Below are 25,029 nucleotides of genomic sequence, written 5' to 3'. Positions count from 1 at the left end.
GCTCAATAATCAACGCCCACAATGATGACCCTGAATCCAGAAATCACTCACTCTTGTTAACTGACTGATTTGCAATGTGTTTAACATGACAAAATGTATCTACTGTATTTTAGTAATGTTTCCACCTAAAGTGCTGATAGTTTTCCAAGGGAAAGAAAGTTACCTATAGAATTTTGACTTTGCACAGTTGTATATTACCAGACACTTCTGAGTAGTAAAGGGTGTATGTGTATATGTCTGTGGATGTGCGTGTGCATATGTGTGTGTGTGAGAGAGAAAGAGACAGTTTGGGTGTGTGTGCAGTTTATTGCTGTTAATATTTTGTATTTTAATATTTGCCTATTTTAACAGAAGCACATTCTTCAATTTCATTTAAGGCTGTGAACCAATTTATTCCATATGATACAAAACCCTCTGGTGAAGTAAGACAGGAAGCGGGGTGCAGTGGCAAGCAAGGGGGTGGATGAGAAGCTTCCTTGTCCCTGTGAAGCCTGGCGTTCTAGCAGCTGTGCTGTCCCTCATTGTCCTGAGGGTTCCACGTGTCTCGGGAGTTCAGATTGAACCTTGGGTCTTCGCAGCCCTGTCCTAATCAAAGGCTTCTATTCTTCATCCTTATTTTAAATTTTAAAATACCGATCAGTTTGGGGATGTGTTTTAACGAGAAATAAAGGGTTAGACAGAGATGGTTCGAATTAGCCCAGGAATTCAGTCACCTCCTTCTCTCTTTCCTGTGAATATTTCAGAAAATGTTTCAGACAGGGTTCCTGTTTTTCTGAAACAACATGTCTTAAGAGAGTTTTATTTAGCATGCTAAGTGGGTAAAAAGAAGTCAGATATTCCAGGAGCAAAGTGAGTGATCAAATTAAATGTGCCTGGAGACCAGAGCCCTCTCAGGAATCAGTGGAATAATGAGTGCAGGCTGCTGCTGCAACCCTGAGCATCTCTCAGAGCTCTGAGCAGCCGTGCACACGATGCTGTTCCTTACATTGAGCCACTGCCGATGGCCTGTCAATTCCAATGAAAAGACTCTGTGTTAGAGAGGTGACAGGAGTTAATGCAGTATCTTTTCCGTCCCTCTTTTCTGTCTATCACTCTGTACTTTAAAGGAACTGGTTATGAAAGCATTATGTAAGTATGCAAAATATACTGAAAGAAAAAAGTGTTTCAATTATACACATTATATACTGGTAAGAAATGCTTGGCATGTGATGAAATATGACAAGTGGTATTTTTAGTTGCTTTTTTTAGGGGGAAGATAATGCAAAAATATCTAGAATATACACCATTTGCTTTTTCAGCTATTCTAATATTTAGCATATTTATAGCATGTTTTAAAATAAGTAACTAATGCAGTTGTTTAAAAAGTAAATTTATTACTTAAAGATATTTTATCCTCCTTTAGTAGTTAGTTGGTGTTCTTTTGGAAAGCTTATGCTAGATCAGTAGTTGTTTTATGATTTTTTTCTTGTTCATGTCCATGGAATTGCTTTCATATTGCATAAGAAGTAATAAACCATTTTTATGTTTTTTAAGATTTTTTTAAATTATTTTTATTTATTTAAAAATAAAATGTGTTGGGTCTCATTGCTGTGTGCAGGCTTTCTCTAGTTGTGGCAAGCAGGGGCTACTCTTCCTTGCGATGCACAGGCTTCTTTCTCACTGTGGTGGCTTCTCTTGTCGTGGAGCACGGACTCCAGGCACGTGGGCTTCAGTAGTTGCAGCATGCAGGCTCAGTAGTTGTAGCTCATGGGCTTAGTTGCTCTGCGGCATGTGGGATCTTCCTGGACCAGGGCTCGAACCCCTGTCCCCTGCATTGGCAGGTGGATTCTTAACTACTGTGCCACCAAGGAAGCCCATATTTAAAAAAAAAATTTAACGTCTTTACTGGAGTATAGTTGCTTTACAATGTTGTGTTAGTTTCTGCTGTATAACAAAGTGAATCAACTGTATGTATACATATATCCCCATGGCCCCTCCCTCTTGCGTCTCCCTCCCACCCTCCATATCCCACCCCTATGAATAAAATATAAGAAATAACCAAGTGTTGGCTCAACTTGAATATTTGAGACCTAAAATTAATGAAGTCAAGACTCCTGGCAAATTATGATTAAAATAAACCCAAGGCAGTTTCAAATGAACCTAAGGAAAACAGTTTAAAAGAAGGTGAATTTTTGGCATTTTAGTCCTTCCCCAAGGAGACAAAAACACATTATCTTTTAAGTAGAATTGCATCAGACACAGAAATATTCCATAGGAAAGACTCTAACAGTGGTAGAAAGCATCTTGAGTCACTACCATGTAGGTGCAACAACTCACCTTGAGATTTACTCCTTAGCTTTTATTTGGTGTATCATCAAATTATAATTGAACAGTGAAGAATTGTCTTTAGATATTTACATTTTCAAAGGAAAAATCATCTTTATTCTTCTTCAAGCAGCACTGATGCTTGATCTCTTAATGTTAGCCATTTCTGTACAAATAGAGTTGTAGAGGTGAAAATCACAGGTCATGGAGAACACATTTTGTCCTGTGCTGATACGAAGGAGGCACAGCTGGGTATGGCTTTTTTCTCCCTGAGGTGAAGATGTTATTGTCAATAATTTGAGTAGTAATTAGGAAATAGCAGTGTTCTCTGAAACACTGAATATAGGAGGAACTGACCTTTGTCTTAGAATATAGAGGTAAGTGTTGGTTATTATTGAGGAAATAAGACAGTCTTTCCTGGGAAGATTGTGGAATGTATTATTGCTCTATAGTCTAGCATTTTTGTGTGTTTATTGAAATATTTCAAACTGAGGCAAAAGTTTATATTTACATGAGGTAGAAATTTACAAAAGAAAGTTAATACTCCTTTAATTTGTCACATTCTAGAGAAAAGTGATGATCAAAGAAAATATGCTAAATTAGCTACATACTAGTTATATGCCTACTTTGTTGCTGTTAAATAAATACATGACCTAAAAAATTAATTCATGAGAGTAGGCTTTACAAGTATATATTTATTGGGTAGCATACTTACTAAAACCTCTAATTTAGGATAGTTGAAGAATTAATATATATCTCAGGCCCTTAAAGTAACACACACATACAAACACACACCTTTTATTTTCCTTCACATGAGTTTCCTTCAAGTGAAGAAAAACTATTCAATGACTTTGTTTATATGACTTCGTTGCTTCTGTTCTGTTTTAATGGGGTAATCGTTTTCTTTGATTTCAGGATCTAGATTTCTCATCACATCCACGGGAGCCTTGTATATTAAAGATGTACAGAATGAAGATGGATTGTATAACTACCGCTGTATCACACGGCACAGATACACCGGGGAGACAAGGCAGAGTAACAGCGCTAGACTTTTTGTATCAGGTAAAAATTCATCAACACTGTATTTTGTATCTGTCTCTGTCTTCCTTTGTTAGTGCTCTGGGATGACTCAACCAAAATTGTGGAATTCATGAACGAAATGAAGCCTTCATTTTTTTTCCCCAAAATATTTTAGCAATTTAAGGGGTTTTTTTAATATAAATTTGTTTATTTATTTATTAGTTTTGGGTCTGTTGGGTCTTCGTTTCTGTGCAAGGGCTTTCTCTAGTTGAGGCAAGCGGGGGCCACTCTTCATTGCGGTGCGCGGGCCTCTCACTATCACGGCCTCTCTTGTTGCGGAGCACAGGCTCCAGACGCGCAGGCTCAGTAGTGTGGCTCTCGGTCCCAGTTGCTCCGCTGCTCCCAGTTGCTCCGCTGCATGTGGGATCCTCCCAGACCAGGGCTCGAACCCTTGTCCCCTGCATTGGCAGGCAGATTCTCAACCACTGCACCACGAGGGAAGCCCAGCAATTTAACGTTTTTTAAACCAATACCAATACAGTACAATGCAAATATGGATATTTCAAGTGAAATAATTTCACCTTTTATAAAGCTCCAAATTCCTTTGACCCAATATGATTTCTGTTTTGCTGACAATGCCTCCTTGCCCTGTTATTTGTATGTTATGTCATTGGCAATACCAACCAGCACCATGATGCCTCCTACCCTGCATAGATCTGGGGGAGCAGGGCGGGGTTCTATAGAACAGGGATCCCCAGCCCCTGTTAGGAACCGGGCCGCACAGCAGGAGGTGAGTGGCGGGCGAGCGAGCGAAGCTTCATCTGTATTTACAGCCGCTCCCCATTGCTTATGTTATCGCCTGAGCTCCGCCTCCTGTCTGCATTATGGTGAGTTGTATAATTATTTCATTATATATTATAATGGAATAATCATAGAAATAAAGTGCACCGTAAATGTAATGCACTTGAATCATCCCTAAACCATTCCCCCCGCCCCTGCCGATCCGTGGAGAAATTGTCTTCCATGAAACCGGTCCCTGGTGCCAACTTGTTCCCTGTATCATGTCTAACAATAGTGGGGAAATTATCCACGTCTAAAGTTAAAGAAATAATCACATTCTCTTAACTCCTTCCAGGATTATTCTTGAGTGAAGAAAACCCCAGAGCAAGTTTATTCCACTGTGATAAATATGTCCGTTTTGTGCCTTTTTTAATGGGATTTATGCTTTGAGAAAATATTGACCTTTTGAAGAATCTTTATAGTTGGCTTGCTATTGGCCCGTCTGTAAAACAAATCAGCAATCCATTCACACGGGGACACATTAGCACTTCATGCAGCAGTTTAAAGCGTGAAATGACCATCTTGGTATTAAAAATCAAGTGCAAAATATCTGACCTTCGCCCTTATAGCTTTAGAGTGTAAAATCGATCCATGCAGTGAATATCTATTTTATTTGTCATGATGTTTTGTGCGGGAGACATGATGGGAAGTTTTTAAACATTGGGGTAATTAAAACAATGTCACCTGAACACCCACTTACTGCCCTTGATAATGTTCTATCTGGATTCCTCTTCCCCATTCACATCCTTAAAGTAGCCAAAGCCCACCTGTCTTTTCAGGTGTAGAACAAACGTAAGTCATAATTCATTGATTTTTCCTCTGAACTTGAAAATACTTTTTTTTTTAACCTCTTCTTTTTCATGTCAATTGATACTTTATCCCTTGTATCCCTTGTAATCCCAAGTTATGTCTTGTTGCCTCTTTTAAGGGCAAGAATAATCGTTACAGTAAAAATATGCTCACTTTTTTCAAAAATGTAGAGAAAATGAATTAGAAAATGAATGGCATCTGTCATCTATTCCATGGTAGCTTTAATGACAACACAATCATCTACATGTTCAGAATATCTTAGGAAAGGTCTTGTTTGCATTGAAGAGGAACTTCTTTATGACAATATTGAGTTAAGAAAGGAGCAGTCTCTGGGGGTGGCATGGATCTGGGTATGAGATTGAGCTTAGCAAAAGAAACAAATAAACATTTCTCCATCGAAAGAACGTGAATTAAGTGATGATAATCTGGGAGCCCATTTTTCTCTAAAGAGAAACCTAAAAAGAGAGAAAGCCTGAAAAGGTAACCTTGTTTATCTCTACTCTAAATCAGTAAGTACTGATTTTCAAATTTAACTCTCGGAGTGGGAAAGGCAAATTTGCTTTTCTTAATCCCAAGGTTATTTATTTTTAATTTTTTTTAAGCATGTTTTGCTGATGTTTCAAAAATAGGCAGCAGGACTCATTAGCATTGGGTCACCATGGAAGTGATGAGCGTCCACGAGATCGCCTCATGAGCATTTGTGCAGATAAGTGAGGAACATCAGGGCAGAATCTAGTGAAGGCATACCATACACTCAGATGCCAGCAGAAGAGAGGGAATAAGACCAAACGTTCGGGGTTAAAGGTGGTATTTGCAAGAAGGGAGAAGTCAACAGAGTCACACATAATCAAAAGGCTCATAAGAGAGTCTGCTGCATGTGGTGAATTACGCTTATGACTTTTGGGTCACAGACATTTTAATAAAGTAGTTGAGGGAGGAGATTGTCAATGCTAGAAGATGAGAACATAGACACTGAGTGCGGATTATTGTTCTACAGTTCTAAGCTTTGAAGGCAAAGAGAACTTAATTTTATTTTAAATTAGATTTAAATTCATTTAAAAATATACACATGGGGTTTGGATCATGGCGGGGGCATGTCAGTAACAAGGTTTTTAACGACTCCAAACTTCTCCTGAAGCCGAAACAGATGCAATAGGATGACAAAAGAAAAAGCACGTGGATTACATCAACAAAATTAGGTGATGGGGATTCCCCAGAAACTCTTAATTGTGGGGGGCTATGGACAAACTACTGACAACAATAGGACCAGCGTAAGAAGAGCAGCAGTGTAACAAGAGGTGATGGATAGTGAAAAGGGAAGAGTTACTGGGATTACTATATAGTCACAGAACTGCAAAGTTGCCAGCAAATGCTCATCTCCAAAAAGCAGAGGACGGGAACTTCCCTGGTGGTGCAGTGGTTAAGAATCCACCTGCCAATGCAGGGGACACAGGTTCGAGCCCTGGTCTAGGACGATCCCACATGCCGCGGAGCAACTAAGTCCATGCGTCACAACTACTGAGCCTGCGCTCTAGAGCCCATGAGCCACAACTACTGAGCCCACGTGCCACAACTACTGAAGCCCACACGCCTAGAGCCCATGCTCCTCAATAAGAGAAGCCACGGCAATGAGAAGCCCATGTACCACAATGAAGAGAAGCCCCCTCTCGCTGCAGCTAGAGAAAGCCTGTGCACAGCAATGAAGACCCAACACAGCCAAAAATAAATTAAAAAAAAATAAAAAATAGAAGAGGACCATCTCTTGAATGGAAACCTAAAATGTGTCCAAGAATATTCACAACAATTTGATAGACCTACACAACCTCTGAGTTGAAGCTGAATGCAAAAGGGCCATGATATCACTTAGCTTGGTAGTAGCCTAACTCCTTGCAGATCTCAGAAATATTTAGCAAATACTACTTTCAGAAGAACAGAATCTCACCCTGAGGGAAACTGCTGGATTTAGGAATCAAACTGAGCCAGAGTGGAACACTAAACAGAGAGAGAAGGCTCAGTAGTATGGGAGGCCCTAGAAGAATTTCATCCTATAAGATACTATAACAGAGGGAAAATTAACTATGTTTATATTATTTTTATTTGGAACCAAGATTTTCAGTGTAACAGAAAAGATAAAAATAGAAAACCAAAGAATTAATAAAATTCATGAAATATCCAATAGAAAGTATCAGTACACACTTGATGTTTTTTTTAATATGTGATTCCAAGTTCTTTCCCTTTTCAGTGGGCAGTGGGCAATGAAGAGCAACAAGCACCTCTACCACCTAGATCATAGTCTTCTTTAAATATTATTCCCCAATAACAGGGACCATGTTCCCTTGAAAGAACAATGGATTCTTGGTCTGGGACAGGAAACATATAAGATGAGCCTGGAACATAAAAGGGGTCTTGTCACAATTGTATGTATGCATATATATATGTATGTGTATATACACACACACATACACACATGTGTGTATATATAACACACATATGTACATATATATGCTTGCATAATCATTTACATATATACTTACATGTGCACACATACATAGACATTTAATAATAACAAAAGCAATAATAAGAAACTTATTAATCTACTTAGAGGTAACTAAGGCAGACACCAACTCTTGATTTTGATAATTAGTCATTAAAGATAACAACAAAATTTCTTCCTGTTTTTCTTGTAACTACTGTATTTCAAGATAACCAAATAACCCTAGTTCAGGGAGAAAAGTTCTTATTTACAGAATAATTACATCTATTGAATGTGAAAGAAAACAGAAATTTTAAAATTGCCATTTTCAACCCTTAATAAAATAACTTAATTCAGACAAACATTATCATCTGAATTTTCTGATCAATTTAGTCTCACTGAGTGTGGGAAAGCAACATGTTATATAGATGCATATATATGCAAAGGGAATATAGATGCATATAGATGCAAAGGGAAAGAAAAATGGTTGAACTTGATCTAGACTATCCTTTACAACTAAATTCCAGTTATAAGGAAAACGGCAATAGAGGAACAGGTTAAATGACACCATGAAGAAAGAAATTCAAAATGTGAGATTTCTTGTAAGATAACTCACCTGGTTTCTTCAATGAGTCAAAGACATGAAAGGAAATAGAAGGAGAGTCTTATCTGAATTAAAAGAGAATCAAGAGCCATAACAACTAAGATCACTGGTAAGGGGGTGTGGCCAAGATGGCAGAGTAGGAAGACCCTGAGCTACCTCTTGCTATGGGCACACCAAAATTAGAACTATTTGCAGAGAAACTGTTGATGAGAATGACCTGAAGACTAGTTTTCCACAATTAAAGAGATAAAGAAGGAACCACAGTGAGCAGGTAAGAAGGGCAGAGACGTGATATAGTCAAGATCACACCTCTGGATAGGCAACCCACAAGGAAGGAGAATCACAATTGCAGAGGTTCTCCCCAAGGAGTGAAGAGTCTGAGCCCCACATCAGGCTTCCTAGCCTGGAGGTCCTGCATCAGGAAGATGAATCCCCAGACTGTCTGTCTTTGAAAGCCAGTGGGGCTTGTATACAGCAGAACAAGAGGGCTGAGGGAAATAGAACTCTCAAAGGGCTCATACAAAATCTCACACACTCTGATACCCAGTGCAGAGGCAGTAATTTGAAAAGAGCCTGGGTCAGACTCACTTGCTGATCTTGGAGAGCCTCCTGCAGAGGCACTAAGCAACTGGGACTCCCCCTGGGGAGATGCTGGTGGCAGCAATTTTGGAGAGCTCATTGTACCATGAGGACACTAGTTCTGGCAAGTGCCTGTTTAGAGTCCTCTCTCTCACCTAGTAGCATTGGAGGCTTACCCACCCATGGACCAGTTGGCAGCACACCTTGCACTCCCCGACCCAGGCTAGCAGCCTGCTGCATGGAGACCCAGCCCCACCCATTAGTGGGGCAGCAACCTCTGCATGAGGCAGGGCCTGCCAGCCAACCAGGCTGGGGTCCAGCCCTGCCTACCAGCACTCCCACAGTAGTGGGCTCAACTACAACAGAAGGGTACATGCAGCCCACATAAGGGCACCCTTAGAGCATATACCTCTGGTGACCAGAGAAGAGTGTGCTGCTGGGACCCATAGGATGTTTCCTGTATAAGGCCACTTCTCCAAGATCAGGAAATGTAACTGACCTACCTAATACATAGAAATAAAAACAGAGAATTAGACAACATGAGGCAACTGAGGAATATATTGCACACAAAAGAACAAGATAAAATGCCAGAAGAAGAACTAAGTGCAGTGGAGATAACAATCTACCCAATAAAGAGTTCAAGGTAATGATCATAAAAATGCTCAATAAACTCAAGAAAAGAATGGATGAACACAGTGAGAAGTCTAACAAAGAGTTAGAACCAAGCAGAGCTGAAGAATACAATAACTGAAATAACAATACACTAGAAGGAATCAGTAGTAGATTAGATGATCAGCAAACTGGAAGACAGTGATGGAAATCGCTCAAGCTGAACTGAAAAAAGAAAAAAGAATTTAAAAAATGAGGACAGTCTGAGGCCTCCAAGACAACATCAAGCATACTAACATTCACATTACATGGGCTTCATAAAGAGGAGAGAGAGAGAATGGGGAAGGCAACTTCTTTGAAGAAATAATAGCTGACAACTTTCCTATCCAGGGAAAGTAAACAAATATCTAGGTCCAGGAAGCACAGAGAATCTCAAACAAGGTGAACCAAAGAGATCCATACCAAGACACATTGCAGTTAAAATGGCAAAAATTAAAGATAAAGAGAGAAACTTAAACATAGCAACAGAAAAGAAATTAATTAAGTACAAAGGAACTCCCAGATGACTGTCAGCTCACTTTTCAGAAGAAACTTTGCAGGCCAGAGAGGAGTGGCATTATATATTTAAAGTGATGAAAGGAAAAAAATCAAGAACACTCCACAAAAGGAGAGGTAGAGAGTTTTAGACAAGCAAAAGGTGAAAGATTTCAGCACCCACCAGTAAACCCATTTTACAAGGAATGATAAGGGGACTTCTCTAAGCAAGAAAGAATGTACTGCACCTAGAAACATGAAAATTATGAAAGAAAAATCTCATTGGTAAAGGTAAACATACAGTAAAGATAGTAGATCAGCTACTTATAAAGCAAGTAAAAAGGTTAAAAGATAGAAGCAATAAAATGATTTATATCTACAATAAGTAGTTAAGGGATACACAAAACAAAAAGACATAAAATACAAAGTCAAATATGTTAAGCATTGCTAAAAATGCAGTGTTGTTAGAATATGTTCAAACTTAAGAGATCATCAACTTAAAATAATCATATATATATGTAGATAGATAGATAGATAGATATCTATTTGGTGACCACAAACCAAAAATCTATAATAGATACACAAAAAAGAGAAAGGAATCCAAACATAACACTAAAGATAGTTACCAAGTCACAAGGGAAGAGAGCATAAAAAGAAGAAAGGAACAAAAAAGAACTACAAAACAACCAGAAAACAATTAACAAATGGGAATAAGTACATAACTAATCAAAAGACATAGAGTAGCTGAATGAAAAAAAAAAAAAAACCAAAAAAAACAAGACCCATATATATGCTGCCAGCAAGAGACGCACTTCAGATCTAAAGACACACACAGACTGAAAGGGACAAAGAAGGACATTACAAAATGATAAAGAGATCAATCCAAAAAGAAGATATAACAATTGAATCTATGCATCCAGTATAAAATCCCCTAAATATATAAAGCAAATATTAACAAATTTAAAGGGAGAAATTGAGAGCAACACAATAATAGTAGGGGACTTAAATACCCCTCTTACATCAATGGACAGATCATCCAAACAGAAAATCCATAAGGAAAGATTCACCTTAAATGAAACATTAGATCAGATGGGCTTCAGGAAAGATCACACACTAGGCCACAAAAACAAGTCTCAGTAAATTTAAGATTGAAATCATATCAAGCATCATTTCCAACCACAAGGATATGAGACTACAAATCAACTACAAGAGAAAAAAACTGCAAAAATCACAAACATGTGGCAGCTAAACAGTATGCTACTAAACAACCAATGGGTCACTAAAGAAACCAAAGAGGAAATTTTAAAATATCTGAATACACACAAAAACAAAAACACAACAATCCAAAATCTATGAGATACAGCAAAAGCAGTTCTAAGAGGGAAGTTTATAGTGATGCAAGCCTACCTCAAGAAATAAGCAAAATCTCAAATAAACAACCTAACTTTATACTAGAGGAACTAGAAAAAGAAAAACAAAAACAAAACCAAAGTTAGTAGAAGGAAAGAGATTATAAAGATCAGAGCAGAAACAAATGCAATAGAAACTAAAAAAATAGAAAAAATCAATAAAATTAAGGGCTAGTTCTTTGAAAAGATTAAAAAAATATATAAAATTTTAGCCAGACTCATCAAGAACAAAAGAGAGAGGTTCCAAACAAATAAAGTCATAAATAAGTGGGGAAAAGTTACAACCAACACCACAGAAATACAAAGGATCATAAGAGATTACCACAATTATACACCAATAAAATGGACAATCTAGAAGAAATGGATAAATTCCTAGAAATGTACAATCTCCCAAGACTGAATCAGGAAGAAATAGGAAATCTAAACAGACTGATTACCATTAATGAAATCAATCAGTAAAAAAACAACAAAAACAACAAAAAAAACCTTTCAACAAACAAAGTTCCAGGACCAGACAACTTCCCAGGTGAATTCTACCAAACATTTAAAGAAGAGCCAATCCTTCTCAAACTATTCCAAATTTGAATAGGAAGAAATGCCTCTGAACTAATTCTGTGATGCCAGAATCACCCAGTCACTCAGATACCAAAACCAGACAAAGACACCACACACACCACACAATTATAGGCCAACATCAAGAATGAATATTGCAAAAATCCTCAATAAAATATTAGCACAAACTGAATTCAACAATACATTAAGAGACATACACCGTGATCCATGGGATTTATCCCTGGGATACAAGAATAGTTCAGTATACACAAATTAATCAATGTGACACACTATGTTAACAAATTAAAGAATCAAAATCATATGATTATATCAGTAGAGGCAGAAAAAGCTTTTGAAAAAATTTAATACTCATTTATGATAAAAAAAAAAAAAAAACTCTTGGGTCTTTCCTGGTGGTGCAGTGGTTAAGAATCCGCCTGCCAACGCAGGGATCATGGGGTTCAGCCCTGGTCCAGGAAGATCCCATGTGCCATGGAGCAACTAAACCCATGTGCCACAACTACTGAGCCTGTGCTCTAGAGCCCATGAGCCACAACTACTGCGTCCTCGTGCCATAACTACTGAAGCCTGAGCACCTAGAGCCTGTGCTCCACAACAAGAGAAGCCACCACAATAAGAAGCCAATGCACCACAATGAAGAGTAGCCCCCACTCACTGCAACTAGAGAAAGCCTGCAAGTAGCAATGAAGACCCAATGCAGCCAAAAATAAATTAAAAAAAAAAAAAACTCTCAACAAAGTGAGTATAGAGAGAACATACCTCAGCATATATATGGCAAGCCCACAGCTAACACCATACTCAACACTGAAAAGCTGAAAGCATTTCCTCTAAGATTAGAAACAATACAAAAATATTCACTCTCACTCTTTCATTCAACATAGAACTGGAAGTCCAAGCCACAGAAATCAGACAAGAAAAGAAATAAAAGTAATGCAAATTGGAAAGGAAAAAGTAAAACTATCACTGTTTGCAGATGACATGATACTATATACAGAAAAATCCTAAAGATGCCACCAAAAAACTACTAGAACTCATACAATAAATTTGGTAAAGTTACAGGATATAGAATTAAAATACAGAAATTTCTTGCATTTCTATACATGTAATAACAAACTATGAGAAAGAGAAATTAAGAAAACAATCCCATTTACAAGTGCATCGAGAAAAAAAATACCTAGGAATAAATCTAACCAAGGAGGTAAAAGACTTGTATTCCAAAACCCAGAAGACGTTGATGAAAGAAATTGAAGATGACACAAACAAATGGAAAGACACAACATGCTTATGTCTCAGAAGAATAAATATGATTAAAATGGCCATGTTCCCCATGGCAATCTACAGAATCGTTGCAATTCATATCAAAATACCAGTGGCATTTCACATATCTAGAACAAATAATTCTAAAATTTGTATGGAAACCAAAGAAACTCTGAATAGTCTAGACAATCCTGAGGAAGAAGAACAAAGCTGGAGGCATATCATGCTCCCTGATTTCAAACTATATTACAGAACTACAGTCATCAAAACAGTATGGTACTGATGCAAAAACAGACACATAGATCAATGGAACAGAATAGGGAGGCCAGAAATGAACCCACACTTCTATGATCAATTAATCTATGACAAAGGTGGCAAGAATATAAAATGGGTAAACGATAGCCTCTTTGATAAATGATGTTGGGAAAACTGGATACCTAAAGGCAAAAGAATCAAACTGGACTACTCTTTCACACCATATACAAAAATAAATTCAAAATGGATTAAAGACCTAAACTTAAGTCCTGAAACTGTAAAACTCCTAGAAGAAAACATAGGCAGTACATTCTTTGACATTGGTCTTAGCAATATTTTTTTAGATCTATCTCCTCAGGCAAGGGGAAAAAAAGCAAAAAAATAAATATATGGAAATACATGAAACTAAAAAGCTTTTGTGCAGTGAAGAAAACTATCAACAAAATGAGAAGGTTGCTGAATGGAAGAATATATTTGCAAATGGTATATCTGATAAGGGGTTAATATCCAAAATATACAAAGAACTCATACAACTCAACATCAAAAAAAAACCTAATTAAAAAATGGGTAGGGCTTCCCTGGTGGCGCAGTGGTTGACAGTCCACCTGCCGATGCAGGGGACACGGGTTCGTGCCCCAGTCCGGGAAGATCCCACATGCCGTGGAGCGGCTGGGCCCATGAGCCATGGCCGTGGAGCCTGTGCATCCGGAGCCTGTGCTCCACAGCGGGAGAGGCCACAACAGTGAGAGGCCCACATAACGCAAAAAAAAACCCAAAAAACAAAACAAAATAAAAAATGGGTAGAAGACCTGAATAGATTTTTTTTTTTCCCAAGGAAGACATACAGATGGCCAACAGACATATGAAAAGATGCTGAACATCACTCATTATCAGGGAAGTGCAAATCAAAACTATGGTGAGATATCAGTACCCATCTCTCAGAATCGCTATTATCAAAAAGTCCACAAATAAAAAGTGTTGGCAAGGATTTGCAAAAAAATGAACCCTCATGCAATGAACAGCCACTATGGAAAACAGTATGGAACTTTTCAAATAATTAAAAATAGAACTACCATATGATCCAGCAGTTTCACTTCTGGGTATTTATCTGAAGAAAACAAAAACACTAATTTGAAAAGGTATATGCACCCCTATATTCATTGCAACATTATTTACAATAACTAAGATATGGAAGCAACCTAAGTGTACATCAGTAGATGAATGGACAAAGAAGATGTGCTATAAATATACAATGAAATATTATTTAGTCCTAAAAAATGAAATCTTGCCATCTGTGAAAACATCAGTGGACATAGAGGGTATTATGCTGAGTGAAATAAGTCAGAGAGAGAAAGACAAATATTGTACTATATGATTTCACTTATGTGTGGAATCTAAAACAACAAATGAATAAACATAACAAAACAGACTCATCAGCACAGAGAACAAATGGGTAGTTGGTGGAGGGGAGGAAGGAAGGGGAATGAAAAGGAAAAAAGGGTAACCATGTGAGGCAATGAATGCTAATTAGCTTGATTTTGGTGATCATTTCACAAAATATATTTATCTGAAAGCATCACATTTGACACCTTAAGTATATACAATTTTTGCCAGTTATACCTCAATAAAGCTGGAAAAACATTTGAAAAGGAGACATAACAACAAAATGTTAACTGTAAAACAATCCTGATTTGATTAGCTCAATTATAAAAACAGTAATAATAATATGACTTTTTATCTCATTATGAAACAATGAATGTGGAGTAGATGATAGGTGATACCAAGAGGCTGTTATTACTCTTGTGTGATACTGACATTGTGGTTATACATGAAAACTCTTATTTTCATCAGAGAAGCATTCTAGATAACATAGGTTTTATGACTTGAGTCAAGCATGTTGGCACCAAAAGCAAAGGCTGTAGAGAAATAAACAGAAGGAGGATAGAAATATTGTGATGCCTGTTGTATCTGGGTGATGACTATATAGGACACATTATATCATTTTCTCTTGTTTTGTGTGAGTTTGCAAATTTTTGTGATAAAAACTGGTTTTTAAAGATGTAGATAAAAAGTTTGAAGACACGGAGATGGAAATTAAATCCAATGTTGTGTGGTTGTACTAAGTCTATGTCTGACCAAATGTCTCCATGAGAGCACGTATCAAGCATCACTTAAATGTAAAAGAAATGCCCCATTCCTTTTTTTGTAAAATAGTTTTATTGAGATTTAATTTACCAACCATAAGCTTCACTCATTTTAAGTATACAATTCAATGATTTTAGTAAATACATAGAGATATAATCTAATATTAGAACATTATTTTCTACCCAAAAAGATCCCTGCTGCCCATTTGCAGTAAATTCCAATTCCAGCTCTGGGAAATTACTAATCTACTATCTGTCTCTACTGATTTTCATTTTCTGCATATTTCATTTAAGTCAAATCCTGCAGTATATGGCTTTGTATCTGCCTTCTTTCATTTAGCATAATCTTTTGAGGCTTTTTCATGTTGTAACACATGTCAGTGTTTCACTCTTTTGTATTGCCGAATAGTATGTATGTATATTCACATTTTGTTTATCCATCCACTAAACAATGGTCCTTTGGATTACTTCAGCTTTTTGGCTGTTATGAGTAATCCTGCTATGAACGTTTGTGAACAAGTCTTTGAGTGGACATAGGTTTTCCTTTGTCTAGGGTAGATACCTGGGAGTGGAGCTTTTGGGACCTTACCGTAAACTGAAGTTTGAACATTTTAAGTAGCTACCAAACTGTTTTCCAAAGTGGCTGCACCATTTTACATTCCCATCAACAATGTATGAAGGTTCCAGTTTCTTCTCCATGTCCTCACAAGCCCTTGCTATTGCTTGTGTTTTTTATTATAGCCATCCTAGTGGCTATGAAGTAGTATCTCACTGTGGTTTTAATTTGTATTACCCTAGTGGCTAATGATACTGAGCATCTTTCCATGTGCTTATCAGTTATTTGTATATCTTCTTTAGGGATATAACTGCTTCAACCTTTTGTAAATTCTGAGAAAAAGAAATTTATATGAATAGTGCTTTTTTCTGTTTATATATATATATATATATATATAAAATCTTAAAGATCTGTATCAATAGTTGGAATGATACATAGAAAATGAATTATACACGAGGCCCTACGATTCTGAATGACCACTTTAACTCATATCTAATAGGCTTTTCTTTTCTTCTGCAGACCCAGCGAACTCAGCCCCGTCCATACTGGATGGGTTTGATCATCGCAAAGCCATGGCGGGGCAGCGTGTGGAGTTGCCTTGCAAAGCGCTCGGCCACCCCGAGCCAGATTACCGCTGGCTGAAGGACAACATGCCCCTGGAACTTTCTGGAAGGTTCCAGAAGACCGTGACTGGGCTGCTTATTGAGAATGCACGCCCCTCAGACTCAGGCAGCTATGTGTGTGAAGTGTCCAACAGATATGGAACTGCTAAGGTGATAGGCCGCCTGTACGTGAAACGTAAGTTGGATGGTAACTTGCAGCGGTGATGGTGGAGCTCTTGTTACAAGCCGACCTCCGGGCTTTCTCTGTAGCCCCCACGAATCCTCACAGCAGCCCCATTTTACAGACGAGGAAATTGAGGCTCCAAATTCTCAAGGTTACACAGCTGGAGAGTTGGGAGCCACAGGATATATTTCCAAGATAACGTTACCTAGCTGTTGAATTCAGAATGGTCAACCTGTCTGCAAGTCAGTGGAGGGAGAGGGGCAGGGTGGTGCTGTCAGCAAAAGCAGTGGTGATCAGATCAAAGCAGTTGTCCTTGGCCTGTTTCCAGATGCTGCTTTAAATTTCTAAATGGGGCTATTATCAGCTCTATAGAGGGCTGTATATAAGGTTGTTATTATCCAAATATTGGACTTGGACTCAATATTATAGATAATTTAGGCCAAGTATGGTAGATATATCTCATCTCTAATTGATTTGTAGTGGCTGATGTGAGGAAGATGTTGAGAAGGACGCCAAAGGTAGACTCGGAAGAAGGAGGGGTGTGATTGCAGGGGGAAGCGCTCTAACCTAGTTGAAAAGCCTTAATTTTGCTCATGCAGAAACCAAATCAAAGTGAGTTACTCAAGATCACATGGCCAGAAATGAGTGTCAGAACTCTGGTCAAAATATGTGGCTCTCAGTTGCCAGTATGTTATCATACATATCTGTATACATAAAAATTTGATGAACTGAACTGAGCAAACTGAATACGAGTCTGACATTGAAAAGGGAGGCATTTTCTTACCCTGGCTTTTTTCCAGCCTTATGCCTGTTTATGGAACTGCCTCTTCAGTGTCACCCTGGGTGTAGACAGCTTTAGCACAATACCAGCCCAAGTGAGTACATTTGAAATAAATATCCCAATGACTGCCTGGAATCGGCTGTCCAGACTGAGTCCTGCAAATGTCATTCGAACATGCTTAGGCTGAGATTAGAAAGAAAAGGAGGATAATGTCTGCACAGTTATATTTCGATGGCTGAAGACCCTTGTAGATGAAACAATGCAGCATTGGACAGCCAATGAGAATCACTCCAGTATGCAGGCTCAACAACACCTTTCGTGGCTCCCCAGTTTCTGTTGAATAAAGTTTGTATCTTAGGATAGTATGGAAAGCATCTCAAGTAAAGCTGTACGGTCATACTTCTCATAGTTTTTCTTCAAAAAACCCTACTCCTGTGAGATCCAACTTCTTCCTCTTCTCGTGCAAACCTGTTCCTTCCCTAATTGCAAGTCATGCTGTTCCCTCCTCATGTAATGTAAGATGGTCTTCAAGTACCTGAATGTCTAAAACTTCCCATCTTTCTAAGTCTAATGCAGTGCCTCATTCTCAAAACATCCCATTTCCCTCCTATTTTCTGCTCAAGGCTCAGAGTATTTTATTGCTTTCTCTGTAAAGGCATTTACCACTGTCTACATTTGAAAAGTTACTTGTGGAAAAGTCTTAATTCTGACTGCACTTGTTTTCATCTTTGTACTCTGCCACGTCTGGAAAAGTTCCAGATATGCCTCTATTGCTCCCATCCTGCCTTCTGACTATTCCCTTTGTTTGGTCTCTCTTCTCCAGGCAGAAAGGATGCTCCTGGGTTCCAAAATCCAAAACTTCTTCTATTCTATCTTGTCTCTTTTCTTTTGGTGCCCTCTTTTATTTTATGGCTTCAGGTTCCTCCCCTCTGAAAACAGCCCTGAATTTGCATGCTCAACCTCAGCCTCCTTGTTGAGTGTCAGGTGAGCAGCGTGTCTCCCAGTTTTATATCAGATGCTTAGCTGGCACTTCCAAAGAACAGTATCCCAAACTTCTCTCCATCATCTCTCTACCATTTACCAGCCTCTTGTTATTCTAGACATCTTTCAGCCTCAAACCCTCCAAATGCAAACTTTAAGTCCTGGATCCTCTTTAAGACTTTTCTTTCATGTCCAAGTCCTGCCAAGTCCTAGAGATTGTATCTCACCGTGTTTCTCAGCTGTGCTCTCCACCTCCACCCAGTTTTAGATCAAGTTGTTTTGTTTTTTAAATTAATTTTTATTGGAGTAGAGTTGCTTTACAATGCTGTGTTAGTTTCTGCTGTACAGCAAAGTGAATCAGCTATACGTAAATATATATCCCCTCATTTTTTGACTTCCTTCCCATTTAGTTCACCACAGAGCATTGAGTAGAGTTCTCTGTGCTCTACAGTAGGTTCTCATTACTAGATCGAGTTTTAATTGCACCTCAATGAGACATCTGCAATGCCCCTTTGCTGACCAGTTTCCCCACTGTCGTCTGTCCAACACAATATGATCGATGGATTCTCCAAAAAATGTGTTTGTCTATAGCACTTACTTGCTAAAAATTCTAGAAAGCTCTCTTTAGCTCCCTCTGATTTGATTCCAAAATCTGGAGGTCTTTTGTGGTCTTGTCCCAGACTGCCTGTGTAATTTTTCTCCCACTGTTCTCCTTCAGAGCATCCAAACTGATCCAAAACGCTTCCTGAGACCTGGCAGTGCCTCATGCTCTAATTCCTGCAGTTCCCACTCTTTAAGAGGGCCTCTCTTCATCCCAGCTGGCCTCAGTTCTATCCATCCTTGATGTCTGAGGACATTCTATCGATCCTCTTCCACACAGTGTACGTCTCTAATGGACGCTTTGGGTTACTATCTTCCTTCTTGTACTTGTCTTATCCATCTGGAAGACTGAATTTCTTAAAGACTTCACAATGTGGTGACACAAGAAGTCAGTAATAACTGGGGTAAACAACTGGTTTTTGCCATTTACCTGTTGAATGGATTTGGTTAAATTAATTGATCTCTTGGAATAATCGTTTCTTCTCTAAAATGGAGATGATAACACAAAACTTGCAGGACTGTGGGAAGACTGACTTAACTCATGTTCAGAAGATATTTGATAGCTTTATGGCACATGCTAGTGGCACCACAAATGTTATTCATGTTTGTCTCACCTGTGAGTTTAACCCCATCCTTGGCATATAGTAGATGTTCAATAAATGCTACGGCATTCAATTGGGTTTGCTGAATGAAAACATAGGAAGTCAAAGATGAGAGTTACCACCTATCCAAAGAAGTTAGCCTCATTTTAAAGAACAAAACCCTGTTTCATGGTCACGAATCCTAATATCTACCTGCTTTCTTACAGCTGTGTGTTACTGGCCCTGGTTAAGCCACATAGGGGAGGGGAGTGAGTATGTGTGTGTGAGAATGGCCCAAAGCAAACCCATCTGTGCCACGCTGGGAGGCGGCAAATAGGATTTAAATATTCAAATATTTCTGTCCTTGCTGGCAACCAGCACATTGCATTTCTTACTGTCAGTGTGTTAACACTCACATTTACTCAGTGAGAAAGCAATATGACCCATGTCAGTCTATTTGCTATACAGTGAAAGAAGCCCAGAAAAAAAAAAAAAAAAACGAATAGTGATGAGGTGTTCCCTAACAAAATGGTGCACCATGAAATAATACTGAAATAAGAATATATGGAGTGTGTTCTTTTTTAAGGTTCTTTTCTTTTTCTTTTTGCAATGTCATCCCCTACAAAAGCAATAGAAAGATAACAGTCTTAACAAGAAATTTACTTCAACAGAAAATTTGTACACATTATCACTTACAGCAATTGTACATGGTAAATTAACTGTAAAAAAAAATGTTCTTTCTAAATCCCTCTGCTGCCTTAACTCTTGGAGTATTATAGGTAGAAGGCCTACCTAGTGCTGTTTACAAGTCCCAAATTAAGACTGTATAACTTACATAAAACCTATTAACTTGTCAGCTCAGTTTAATATCTTTGACTACTCAGTGCCCTGTATGAGGAAAAAAACCACCTTGGCATATTGGCAAATGGGCAGAAAGTGCTTGCGAAGATGCCTTTGCCTGTCATAAGTCCAGCATGTTGTTGAAATGATCTCTACATGTGTGCTGTTTTTACCTTCTCTTTTTCTCTTCCCCAAAACTCCAGAGCCACTGAAAGCTGCCATCAGTCCCAGGAAAGTTAAAAGCAGCGTGGGCAGCCAGGTGTCCTTGTCCTGCAGTGTGACAGGGAGTGAGGGCCAGGAACTCTCCTGGTACCGAAACGGTGAAGTCGTCAACCCTGGAAAGAATGTCAGGATAACAGGCATCAACCACGAGAACCTTATAATGGATCACATGGTCCGAAGTGACGGGGGCGCGTACCAGTGCTTTGTGCGCAAGGACAAGCTGTCCGCTCAAGACTATGTGCAGGTGGTCCTTGAAGGTCAGTGGGCCCCGTTACAGGGTTCGGCGAAAAAAGAGCCCAAACCCAGAGCCCAAACTCAGGAGCAAGAGTAAAGGGTGAAACACTGCTCTTAACTCACAGTGTTAAGATTTCTGTCTATCTGACCAGCTTATAATTCTACCCTAGTTTTTCAAGCTCAACTGGGCAAATAAAAGAATAAGTTCTGGTGAAATGAACATTGTCTATGGTAGAAGCAACATAAGTAACGTGATTTAACTTAAGGTTAAGTAACATAAACGTTGCCCACTCACGTGTTTAAAGTTACTTGTCAAGGTATAGACCTTAGGGCTTCCCTGGTGGCGCAGTGGTTGAGTGTCCGCCTGCCGATGGAGGGGACACGGGTTCGTGCCCCGGTCCAGGAAGATCCCATGTGCTGCAGAGCGGCTGGACCCGTGAGCCGAGGCTGCTGAGCCTGCGCGTCCGGAGCCTGTGCTCCACAACGGGAGAGGCCACAGCAGTGAGAGGCCCGCGTACCGCAAGAAAGAAAAAAAAAAAAAAGATATAGACCTTAGAAGCTTGAGATTTATGGTTTGGTTGACAATTCATTGTCCTCTAGACCAGGGTTTCTCAGGAGCGCTTGCTTTGGAAGGCTGCTTTATGCACTGTAGGATGTTGCGCGGCCTCCCCTCACTAGATGCTAACAGCGCCTTCCTCCAGTGTGACAAACAAAAATGTCTCTAGACGTTGCCAGGTGTCCCCTGGAGGGGAAAAGAGCTCCCCCAAAATTGATAAGCACAACTATGGAGGCAACATTTAGAGCAACATTTCAATGTGGTGCTTGGTGGAGTGAAAAAATGGCTTCTGGTTTGTGGGGTTGTCTATTTGGGTCCATAGAGTCACAGATTTAGGTGAATGGAATTTTGAAGAATTACCTTGTGTTATCATAGTAGGTTTTAGGTATGTTATGTTGTTTTCTTTTCTTAACCGCCTGCTGCCTACTTACATCTTCAAGCTTATCAATCATCCAGGGAAAGAAGCTATTAAGGTAACAGTCAAGCGAGAGACATATGTTTATCACCAGATAATTGAACTAGCTTTTATCTGTGTATTTGCATGTCTTGTTGGAAATTGTGCCTTCTTATATAATTTAAAATTCATCTGTTATCAACTGATTAAAATAACTACATGAGTTTCATATAGCCTAAAGGAGGAAAAAAGAAAATCCATTTATATATGAAAATAAGTTTAAATATCTCTTGATGGTAAGAGGATATGAAACAGGCTTAGAATGACATTCTTATTTTGATTCGAGCATTTCCTTGCAGACAGTGAGCATTTTAAAGCAGAGGCGAAATTAGCTGAAGGCATGGTACTCATATTAAAAGCCTGACACTGTGTTCCACATAATAATTAAGTGCAGACAGTAATCAATTTGCACAGAGCCAGTTTGCTAATGATGATGCCCTGTAGTCCTCACATAGTCACTATTTTTAGATTCTTTGTAGAAAAGGGAGAGATTACCTGTCTAGGGCTGGTTACCTTGGCAACCATCTCCTGTGACGAAGAAAACCTAAAGAGCATATTGATAATCCATAATGATGTTGAAAGAGGTGAGGTTATCAGAGAGTGGCAGCAAGAAAGATTTCAAAGACACTCAGGTCTTACTGGGAAAATAACGTCTGCTTTCATCTCCAAAAAAACCTGTTGCTTGAATAAAAAGAGGGGGCAGAGGAGCACGCTGAGCCTACTTACAGATTTATTTGCTGCATGCCAGGTACCATTTGGGACAAGAAGCTTCACTTTATTTTTTCTCGTCTGAAAGATGATAATGCTAATGTCGCCAAAGTGAGCGGAAATGGAATTACAAACACATTAGCTAGTAACTGCCTTAAAATGGTGTCTAACTAGTATCCTTGTTACGACGTAACCTCCTGTAACAGCTATGGATTAACATGGATTATAAAAACTCACAATACTGTGAACTTAGAATGGCCACTGACATAATGTAGAATCTTGGAATATTTCCTATGAGGACAAAGAAACTGGAAGTTTAAAGAAACTGGAATCTAATAATTATAGGTTCAAGATCAGACCAGAACACCTGGAAAAATGGAATCATAAAGAAGAATAAGAACAAGTCCTATTTCTGGAAATGATGGAGTAGCAGGTATCAGACTAACCTGCAAGAAGGTGAAAATTTTGAACTTTGGGAAAAGCAAAACTGTTTGCAGACACTGGGGAAACACCCAGAAGCAGGCAGAAATAATTTCACCCTTGAAAGAAGGGGAAAATATTAGGTGATTTCTACACTAATACCACATTTCCCCTGAGTATATTTTCCATTGCTGGTGGGATGGGAAGGTGGGGAAACTAGAACACAAAAAGAAATGCAAAAACTACAGTCTTAATGAGATTGAAATGATTTTTTTTGACTTATTCTTTTCAACATTTAAAAAGCTGTCAATATACATGTCTATATACATCAAAAATAGTCTTCAAAAGTTAAGGCAAAATAAAGATATTTTCAATAAACAAAAGCTTGAAGAATGTTATGCCAGAAGACCTACCTGCACACCAAGAAATGGTAAATGAAGTCATTCAGGGTGAAGAAAATGACCTAAAATGGAAACTCAGATCTGCAGCATGAGAGTATGAGAAATGACAAATACGTTAGTAAACATTTAGCAAAATTGTTTTCTCTCTTTTAATTTCTTTAAACAGCAATTGACAAATTAAACAACTACGCAATTACCATATTGTGTTATAGAGTTTATAACATAAATAGATAGAATAACACAGTGGACAGAATGTAAATTAAATTCTTTGAAATCATTTGTTGCAACGTTCCTCCATTTCACATGAAGAATGATAATTTTAACTTTTAATAGATGTGATTAAAATTATATGTACATATACATATGTATAAATTTGCATATACACATTAATGTTAATATATGTATAAATATATGAAAATGGAAAGGCAAATATGGAATGAGAGAAAATATTTAACACAGACATGTATAATATATATACACATATGTCTGACAAACATTATATGTAATTTATATGAGATATCTGACATATACACATGTAAAAGTAAACTTGTACAGACTTGTATATGTTTACGTATATACCTTATATCCAATATATATGTATATATTATATATATACTTGTATTCAGTAGACTTAAAGAACTCCTACAAATCAATAACAAAGGCAAATAGTCTAACAAAATGGAAAAAAGATTTGAGCAGACATTTTAAGAAAGGAAATACACAAATGGCCAATAAGGACAGGAAAACAACATCACTTCCATGGTATTTGTCAAAAACGCAAAACTTGTATCTAATCACCAGGAAATATCAAACTGAATTTGAGCAACTGGCTACAAAGTAACTTCAAACATGTCAAAGTCAAGAAACGCAACAGAGACTGAGGAATGTTGCATATTAAAAGCGACTAAAGGCAGATTCTAGGTCCATCCACCTCACTACAAATAACTCAATTTTGTTTCTTTTTATGGCTGAGTAATATTCCATTGTATATATGTGCCACATCTTCTTTATCCGTTCATCTGTTGATGGGCATTCAGGTTGCTTCCATGTCCTGGCTATTGTAAATAGTGCTGCAATGAACATTATGGTACATGTCTTTTTGAATTATGGTTTTTCTCAGGGTAAGGGCAGGAATAAAGGCATAGACATAGAGAATGGACTTGAGGACGTGGTGGGGAGGGGGAAGCTGGGGTGAAGTGAGAGTAGCATCAACATATACACACTACCAAATGTAAAATAGTTAGCTAATGGTAAGCAGCAGCACAGCACAGGGAGATCAACTCAGTGCTTTGTGAACACCTAGAGGGGTAGGGTAGGGAGGGCAGGAGGGAGACGCAAGAGGGAGGGGATATGGGGATATATGTATGCATATGGCTGATTCACTTTGTTGTACAACAGAAACTAACACAGTATTGTGAAGCAATTATACTCCAATAAAGATCTATTAAAAAGAGAGAGAGAGAGAGAGACTAAGGAGCCACCACAAATAAATGTAAGG

General features: G+C 38.4%; 1 protein-coding gene across 3 annotated transcripts in view; it reads left to right on the top strand.

Annotated features, from left to right (window-relative positions):
• Nucleotides 1-25,029, top strand: part of DSCAM (DS cell adhesion molecule) — a 754,308-nt gene that overhangs the window by 410,929 nt on the left and 318,350 nt on the right. For all 3 annotated transcript variants that reach the window (XM_067739530.1, XM_067739531.1, XM_067739532.1), the window contains exons 4-6: nucleotides 3,220-3,366; nucleotides 16,487-16,765; nucleotides 20,740-21,015. In XM_067739530.1, the coding sequence (XP_067595631.1) occupies nucleotides 3,220-3,366; nucleotides 16,487-16,765; nucleotides 20,740-21,015 (702 nt within the window). The remainder of the gene's footprint in view (nucleotides 1-3,219; nucleotides 3,367-16,486; nucleotides 16,766-20,739; nucleotides 21,016-25,029) is intronic.

This window comes from Pseudorca crassidens, chromosome 5, assembly GCF_039906515.1.
Source record: "Pseudorca crassidens isolate mPseCra1 chromosome 5, mPseCra1.hap1, whole genome shotgun sequence".
NCBI lineage: Eukaryota > Metazoa > Chordata > Mammalia > Artiodactyla > Delphinidae > Pseudorca > Pseudorca crassidens.
The sequence above is the reverse complement of the archived record's forward strand: the minus strand, read 5'-3'. Positions and strand labels throughout refer to the sequence as shown.